The 8,599-nt window shown below is 51.9% G+C and overlaps 1 protein-coding gene across 1 annotated transcript; it reads right to left on the reverse strand.

Annotated features, from left to right (window-relative positions):
• Positions 1-2,712: 2,712 nt before the first annotated feature.
• MEX3B (mex-3 RNA binding family member B) lies at positions 2,713-5,766 on the reverse strand. Its single transcript, XM_062583731.1, has 2 exons — positions 5,069-5,766; positions 2,713-4,195 (listed from the first exon to the last, which is right to left on the reverse strand). The coding sequence occupies exons 1-2, from the start codon at positions 5,328-5,330 to the stop codon at positions 2,781-2,783; spliced, it is 1,677 nt and encodes a 558-aa protein (XP_062439715.1). The 5' UTR covers positions 5,331-5,766; the 3' UTR covers positions 2,713-2,780.
• Positions 5,767-8,599: the final 2,833 nt, after the last annotated feature.

Genomic DNA, 8,599 nt, shown 5'->3' on the forward strand with positions numbered 1-8,599 from the left:
AAGAAACCCAAAGAATTTAGTTTTCACTATTTGTACTTTCTATTTACCTTTTGGTTTTACTAAGCTTGGACGGTTAAGCAAAGTGATCAAATTCACCTTTTTATTTATAGCCATTTTCACAACTTTTCCCAGACTCTAGCACAGGATGTTTACGCTGCAACACAAAATTGATTGACGCATTTGGAGTACACCCGTCATTAAGAAAATATACACTTGGACTTAAACTTCCTGATCCCTTTAAAAGTAACCAGGTTTTCCAAAGGTTTTCAATATCCATACCACTTCTGTGTTTAAGTACATCTTCTCTGCCTCCCCCAGACTGTTGTCCACAGCACCTTTTTTTTCACCATTTAAAATGACAAGCTTCCCAAGACAAATGGAACGCTCAATAAGGAATTTTAACGCTATAAATCAGAAGATACCACAATCACAGTTAAATGAAAGAAGCAAAAATCAAATCAAATCAAACAAAGAGATCCCATCATCCTCTGCCGCATCTTCCCTCCTCCCCTTCCCACCCAACGAGTGCAGCTCCGGACTCCATAAAAGAGAGCCGAGCCGAGCCGAGCCGCTCTGGCATACACAGTTAAGCACAAAGTGAAACATATGAAATATGCTACACAGTTTGGGTTTGTTTTGCTGTTTTCGCTAGCCTGCTTAAAAGTGCACTGGCACATTCAGAAACAAACATTTAAAATGATCTGCAGCTACCTTCTCAAATCTGCTCTGACATGCTTTATCCAGCAAGTTCATTGAAACACGGTGACTACAATCAGTAACAAAAATATTGCAGTGTTTGCATGGTAGGTTTGCTGATTCGTTAATCAGAAAGCTCGTAAACTTCCTTCACCCCTATGCTAGTGTGGGCAACATCAAAAGCAAACAAACTTTACAAAGCAATACATTTTTTATTCAAATAAGCTTGTCAACACCAATTATCCACACCACAACTGCCAGATACCAGGAAGCAATTGCAAGAATTCAGGAAAGATACTAAAGCCCTTGTCTTACTCTAGAAAACAGTTTGGGATCTCCTCCTGAATCACATGGAATTGAGCAAGGACTGCAGGACTCAGCTCCTTATCAGTGTATCACAACAAAGGAACCTCCCACCTTACCTGCTTTTAGATCACAAATGCAAGAAAAGGGTTTTTTTGTTTGTTTTATATGCTTTCATTGCTAAATGTAGCAATCAATGCGAACCCAAGCATTTTCCATGACTGTAGAAATTTTACATGGAAAAATGTTTTTTTTTTTTTTTTTTAATCTGTGGAATATCCCTGAGGTTGTTACACATTTTAAAAAACCATGAATGAACTTTCTTTAAAAAATACTTCTCAGGTATTGCCATTAGAACGATCATTCTGGAAACCTTCACAAAGTGGAGAGTTCTGGTAACAGTAAGATGACATAATTTAAACTCAGAACATGTCTCAGTGTTACAAATGGGGACGAAAAATTACAGAAGAAACTCCCAGCACATCAAATCAAATCACCAGACAAAATATTTTTCTGTAATATTTTATTTATATAGAAATACTTAAAAAAACATGAAGTAGCACCATTACTTAAGTTTTACTTTTATTATGTAGAACTTTAAATGTCAGAAAAATAAAACTCTTGATACAATTTCAAATCTTGTCTCAGCAAATATAATATTAGTATTTGACCATGAGGTTAAAGGCCCTTTATCATAAAATAAAATATACTTTGTTTTTAAACTTTGCTCAGTAAAGTACATTTAAGCTCAAGTAACGTCACCTACATATACATAAACAAGTGGTAAACAAATGTATTAAAATAGAAATACTAAAACTATAGTGGTGCAACAGAATTTTTGTAATTTCCACTGAATTCTATTTATACAAATGTTAGAAAGCTTCAACAGTTCCTTTTGACATATGTTTATACATTTCCATTTTTGTAATAATATAGAATAAAATATGCTTTATATCACTGAATAGAAAATATGCTGGGTGAAGCAGATTTAAAAGATTTTTTTTTCTGAACCTATAAAATCTCCATCCCAACAGAATACTGTTCAAAGCATTACACATTTTATGGTTTGTAATTCTGTTCACAATTGTGTGATATTAAAATAATACAGTGTTCTTTGCCATAAGGCCATACTAAAATAAAAAAGATTTAACCCAGCTACAAAAAGTTCACTGAACTTAAATTAAAATACTTGTAAACATCTTTGCAATATGAAATATAATTTTTCAAGTCAAAAAAGAATAAAATACTTCAATCTGTATTAATGCAATTTATCTTTAAAACCTTTAAACGCTTTTAATATATATAAGAGATATGTTACAGTTTTTGATTTTTTTTTTCTTTTAACTTTGATAAAGCTGCAGTATCATGGTTTTCACAGGAACTTCTTGCCCTTTCAAGAACATTCAGAAAAGTATCCACCCATAGATTTAATAATTTCGTAATAAGCATCCTAGGAACTACCAGCACGTTTTACTAACAGTCCACACACCAATGTCATCATCATAAGCATCTTCTACTTTCAATTATTATTTTTTTTTTTAAAAAAAAAAGAGTTTTGGAAGCTTCGTTTATAAAGTACAGTGTAAAAACTAGCCTAGCACTAGAATGGAGTCGCCCGTTATTATGTATAGCATGCACCCGAGTCACGACCACCCCCCTGCCCACCCTCGGCCGCGGCGCCGACCCCCCCTCCCCCCCGGGGGGCGCGGCGCAGCCCAACCGTCCCAACGGCCGCAACCGCCGCGGCCCAACCGTCCCCACGGCCGCCGCCGCGCGCCGCCTCAGGAGAAGATGCGGATGGCCTGAGTGACGGCGCTGTGGCACACGGGGCACTGCGGCTCCGTCTTCTCGCAGATGCGGTTGGCGCACTCCATGCAGAAGAGGTTGTGGCCGCAGGGCACCAGCGCCGCGATCACCTCGCTCTCGAAGCACACCGAGCAGTCGCGGCTGCCCTTCCGCCGCACGCCGGACGACGAGCACGACGAGCTGGACGAGGAGCTGGACGAGGAGGACGAGGAGGCCGACGAGTCGGAGGGCAGCCCGGGCAGGTGGGAGCCCAGCCCGTTGGCGTACAAGGGGTAGGAGGCGGCCATGAGGCGCCCGCCAGGATCGCTGCGCACCCGCCGCGCTAGCGGGTGCTCCGGCCCCGCCGCGCTGCCGTGCAGGGGCGGGGAGAGCCGCGCCGGGGGCGGGGCGCCGCCGCCCCGCCTCGGGCCGCTCACCAGCAGCGCGAGGTTGGCATTGGCGGGCGCGGCGCCCGGGAAGGCGGCGGCGGCGGGCGAGGGCGCGGGCGAGGGCGGCGCGGCGGGACTGCGCTCGAACTGCGGCCAGATGAGGGCGGCCCCCGGCGGCGGGGCGGGCGCCAGGTCGAAGCCGGGCGGCGAGTCGAAGGGCAGATCGGAGCAGCAGTCCGGGGAGGAGAGCACGTCCCCGCCGCCCCCGCCGTACACGTACCCGTTGGCGCTGTTGTTATTGTTGTTGCCGTTGTGGGTGAAGCTCAGCGCCGGGCTCGGGGGGCTGTAGTCGGCCAGGCGGGCGGCGCTGCTGCCTCCCGTGCCAGCCCCAAAATAGGAGTCGGTGGAGGCGCTGCCCAGCGAGCTGGAGCTGTCGTTGCGGTAGTTGCAGAAGGGCTTGCGGCCCGGCGTGGGCGTGATGCTGGGCGGCGTGGGCTTGCTCCAGAGGCTGCCTGTGCCATTCAGCTCGAAGCCCACATCCGTGCCATTGGCGTGGAAGTCGTTCTCATCCGTGAGCTCAATGATGCCGCCGGTGCGCATGGCGATGTGCGCCTCAATCTCCTCCCGGGCGCGGTCCACATTCTCGGGCATGCCCGTCACCTCGAAGACCGGCTCCTTGTCCCGGCTCGGGGTCACGATGTAGGTGTGCGTCTGCTGCTGGATGCGCTTGATCGTGGCCCCCTTGGGCCCCACGACCAAGCCCACCACACGATAAGGCACCCGCACCTGGATGGTGGTTTGGCCGGGCAAGTTGGGGGGGCCGGGGACAGTGCCGTTCAGGGCCGTGTTCTTGTTCCTTGAGGCTCGGATCATGGAGAAGTGCTCAGCCGCTGAGATGATCTCCCTGCGGGCCATGGCCACATCTTCCTTTCTGCCCGTCACAACAAAGAGCGGCTCCTCCCCGCGAACCGGGGTCTTGATGTAGGTGTTGGTCTTTGCCCGCAGAGCTTTGATTTTACAACCTGGGAATGAGATGCAGGCGATGGAAGGCGGAGGGGAAGGAGGGGGAGAGAACCGGTTACAACCCATTATTTGGGCGCAGCTAGGGAGAGGAAAAAAACACACCCACCCAAAACATATTGCCCCCTACCCCAGGTGATGGCTGGCATCTGGTCCAGGAGCCCCAGTCACAGTGTAAAGTAATGTCACCCACAGCCCTGGCACACGCCCAAAGGCACTGCAAGCGGCCAGCGACACAGCTGCGATGCAACTGACCAAAAACTACCAACGTGCAGCTCTAAGGAAGGACAACAAAAAAAGGGGTGTACCGTAAAACGGGACAGCCAGAAAAATAAAATAAAATGCAGCAGCCCATACAAAGCAACACACTTGCTAATCCACATTCCTGCTAAGCGCTTTCCTTTTGGAAAAATAAAATCAGTTCTCGAGAAGGTGAGAAGCGGCGACTGTACTGAGTGAGCCACATTCCCCAATGCGGATGCTTTATTCCAATCCCATTGTTCCACTTCCCCACTCCATTTCTCTTCCTTAAAAATGATCCACGATTTCTAACTTTAGGGGGAAAAAATCGAGGCTCCCATTTTTCCTCCAATTCCTCTTGCAAATCTAACTTTTGTAGGCAGAGGAAAGGAGCGCGATTTTTATTATTTTTTCACTATTTTTTCCTGGTAGCTGAAAGTGCATCTCGAATCCGATGCAGAACGCTCCTCGGAAACATCACGTCTGCTGCACTTTCTTTGTCTGGGGGGACCCAGGACTGGCCACAGTAAGGCTGCAGTTTTAATAGGAATGGCCAGTGTCGCATCTGAGACACCCAGCAGACAGCATGGAGGGGAGAATCGCTCACCCACACACACTCACATGCAGGCACCCACCTTGTCTCCCCACTATCTCAGCGACATGCTCCGAGCTGGGCACCGGGACGCATTCAGTCATGTTCACGCTCTTTTTCCGCGGCTCGCTGTCGTAAATGGAGCCCGTCTCGTCGTTGTCCAGCCCCAGCAGGGAGAGCTGATCCAGGGCGATCTGAAGGGCTCTTTGGTCATCCAGGGTCTCTCCCCCTCCACCACCACCACCACCGCCGCCGCCGCCGCCGCTCCCGTTCCTCTCCATGTCTGCAAAAAGCGAGCTCGGCATAGTCCCTGTGTGTGTTGCACCCTCCTCCTGCACTAGGTTCAGTAGTAAAAGCTCGACACAAAGGAAAACCCGAGGCAGATGGCCAGCAGGAGAGAAGGAAAGGGAGGGTGGGCGACTGCTGGAGACCGGGGATCTGTTGCCTTTTGCTTGTATATTTTGTATCTTTTTTTTTTCTCCTCTCAGTGCAATCCGGTTTATAAGATGTTTGCAGGACCCCCCCCACGACTCCCCCCCAAGGTTTTTTTTTTGGCTGGGGGTGGGGTGGGGGGGTGGGAAGAGCAGAGCGAGTGGAGCTCCGATGGCTTCCCCCCCTTGAGTTCCTCGCCGGCCACAATGCCAAGCGATGGCAGCGTTTCTTTAAGGAGCCCCTCCCAGGCTCCACTCCACTCACTCAGCGTTTTTTCCTCCTCTCCCCTCCTCTGTCTGAGGCACTGCTGCAGCCAGACGGCTCTGGAGAGGCGGGCGGCAGGCAGGCAGGCAGGGAGGGGGCGCGCCGGGAGCCGCAGCGTAAGCGGCGGGAGCCGACAGCGCCGCGCTACCGCCGGGGCCGCTGCGCGCGCCCATTGGCCGCGCCCCGCGCCGAGGGGCCGGCGCGGGCGGGCTGACCCGCGCCCCTCCCCCGCCGCCGCCCGCTCCGCTCCGCTCTTTGTTGTCTAACGCAGAACAATGAAGAATCGCGGCGCTGTTTGTGAGCGACCGACCTGGTGCGCGGCGCCCGCCCGCGGCCGCTGCCGGCTCCCCGGTGCCCACCCTGTGACACGCCGCGGTACCTCGGCCCCGGCACGCGCCCCGCTTCCCTGCCCCCCCCACCAACTTAACGGCGGCTGCCGTTTCTGCCTTGCTCTCCCCCTCCCCCGGCCTCTGGCGGAGGGGGTGTGCCAAGGTGGCTGCTGTCACAGTCCTTTTGTGTGCCGCGTTCCTCGAAAGGAGCGGAAAGGCAGCTGCTTTCCGGCTGACACGCAGCCCACGGGCGAGAGAGCAAGCAAAAATGAAAGCCGTATCAAAGCCAGCAGGGCGAGCATCCTGGCGGCAGAGCACGGCCACCCGGCGCGACAGGAGCGGAGAGCCACCGCCTGCCAGATTTTGCGCGCACTGGGGAGTAACCTCGGTGCACTGCCAGGGAGACAGTGCGCTCAGCTGTGCAGCAGCACATCACCACTAAAGCTAGGAACTGCAAGCCGGCCCCCGCCACCCAACTGCAGTTTGAGCAGCACAGACCCCGCCAGCAGCTCTGCTTTCCCCCACCGCCTCAGCATAAAGCCTTCGCGGCTCTGCCCGGGCAGCCGCCGCCAGCCCGCCCGGGGCGGGCGCCTGCGCCTGCGCGCCCCTCCCCTCCCCTCCCCCCCACCCCCCCCGGCCATGCGCACTGCGCCGCGCGCCGCCCCGCGCCCCGGTGAGGGTCGCGGCGGCCGCTCCCCTCGCGGGCCGGGCTTCCTCAGCGAGGAGGGGGAGCGGGGAGAGCCCTGCACCCCTCCCGCAGCTCTGGGCGCGGGCGTAACGGGACCCCCCCCCCGCCCCAAGTGATGTCTCCCACGAGCCTCTTCTCCGGTCGCCCTGCGACGAGACGGAGCCGTCCCACCTCGGGAGACCACTGTGCACCGAGGGGACCGTGTCCGCCCCGGGCCATCACAGGGACGCAGCGGGAGGCTCCCCTCGGGCACACGCGCTGCCGCGGAGCTCCGAGCGGCGAAAGCCCCGTGGAGGAGGTCAGGCAGGGGGCTGAGGGGGCAGCGCCCCGGCCCCCGCGCAGCAGGGAGGTGGTGTCTTCAGGCCTGGGCGCTGCAGCCGCGCAGGGCAGCTCCGGCACCGTGCCGCAACGGGGTCCCGTGAAACGCAGCGGCCAAGAAGCTCCGGACAGCAAACCACCATCACCAGCAGCACCCTGCTGGCGACAACACTTGAAAGGAGCAGTCACTTCTCTGAGACGTGCAGAGCATGTTACTGCCTTCTGCCACATACCCACGGACTTGGTGTATACTGAAGCGGTTTGGAAGTTATGGTTACTGCTCAAGTGGCGCGGTGGTTCCAGCTGTACGGCCTCAAGCCGGGCCTTTCTCCTCAGGCACCCTTTTGCTGGGCAGGCGTACTCCAGGATCAGTCAAGGGCTGCACCTATCAGTTACAGTCTGCAGCACGACTGGCACACACTCAGTTCCTGAGCTTCCTGTGCAACTTCAACTTTTCTGCTTCACACAAGTCAGAATGCAAAGAACAGATAACTGTTGTAGTGTAACTTTATCAACATCTTATATCCATTTGGCTAAGTTAAAAAGAAAACATCTGTCTGTTTTTTGGAGCTTGCGCAACTGAATCCCTTCCCATCACTTCTTTCACTGTCCCCACAGTACCCCTCAAGCAGTCATTTAAAGAGCTTTTTCACCAAGCACACTACCACAAATATCTTCCTTCAGTTTGGTGAATGGACATTAAAGTGTCCTTACTATTCACATAAAAATGCCACCATGACTGACTGATTGCTTCAGCTTTTCTCCATACATGAGAAGCATCCATATTTGCCTAGTCTTTGCCAGCTGTCATGTACAGAACACTGACTTCTTACTTCAGAGAAATCAACTACCAAGTAATTGTTTTCTAGTATCGAGCTTGATGGGGACAGACATTTACAAGTGCATGCGGATCTGTTTAGCCAGCTGCGTGTACAAACAAGTGTAACAAGTCACAGGTAATTGTTTACGCACAGTGTTTATTGCAAATTACTGTCACTTCCTCAGGATGTTAGCACGTTTTATAACAAAGCTCCAGTGAATTCTTTTCTAGCAAGAGCATTCACTGATGATGTGCTTTGGTGCGTGTTTGAGTTGTCCCATCACCAGATTAATTAAGGAAATACTGTAGTTTCATATTTAAAAGATTACTTATTTTACAAATCTACACTTCCATAGAAAGCAGTGATGGTTTCCATAGGGGATAAACAGAGATTGCTTACAAATGCTCAAGGATCACTAAGGCTCTTAACTACTTTCAGCATTGCACATTTTTTAAAAAGAGAAAAAAAACAGATGGACACAACCTTTGACAGCAATAAAAATGTTTCATCATTATTAAATACAATAAAAACAAAAAGTCTGCTTCTTCACTCAAGGACTCCATAATCATCAGTGAGATAGATAGAAAATAACTGTACCCTTTACCAGGCAGGGGGAGGACAGGATGGAGATGAAGGGGACTGTATCCATGAGGCAAAGACAGTTTGGTATAGAGGATTACTGTTGGTGGAGAAGTCCAATGTGGCATGAAACTGAGATGCAA

Source organism: Rhea pennata, chromosome 10 (assembly GCF_028389875.1).
Source record: "Rhea pennata isolate bPtePen1 chromosome 10, bPtePen1.pri, whole genome shotgun sequence".
Lineage (NCBI taxonomy): Eukaryota > Metazoa > Chordata > Aves > Rheiformes > Rheidae > Rhea > Rhea pennata.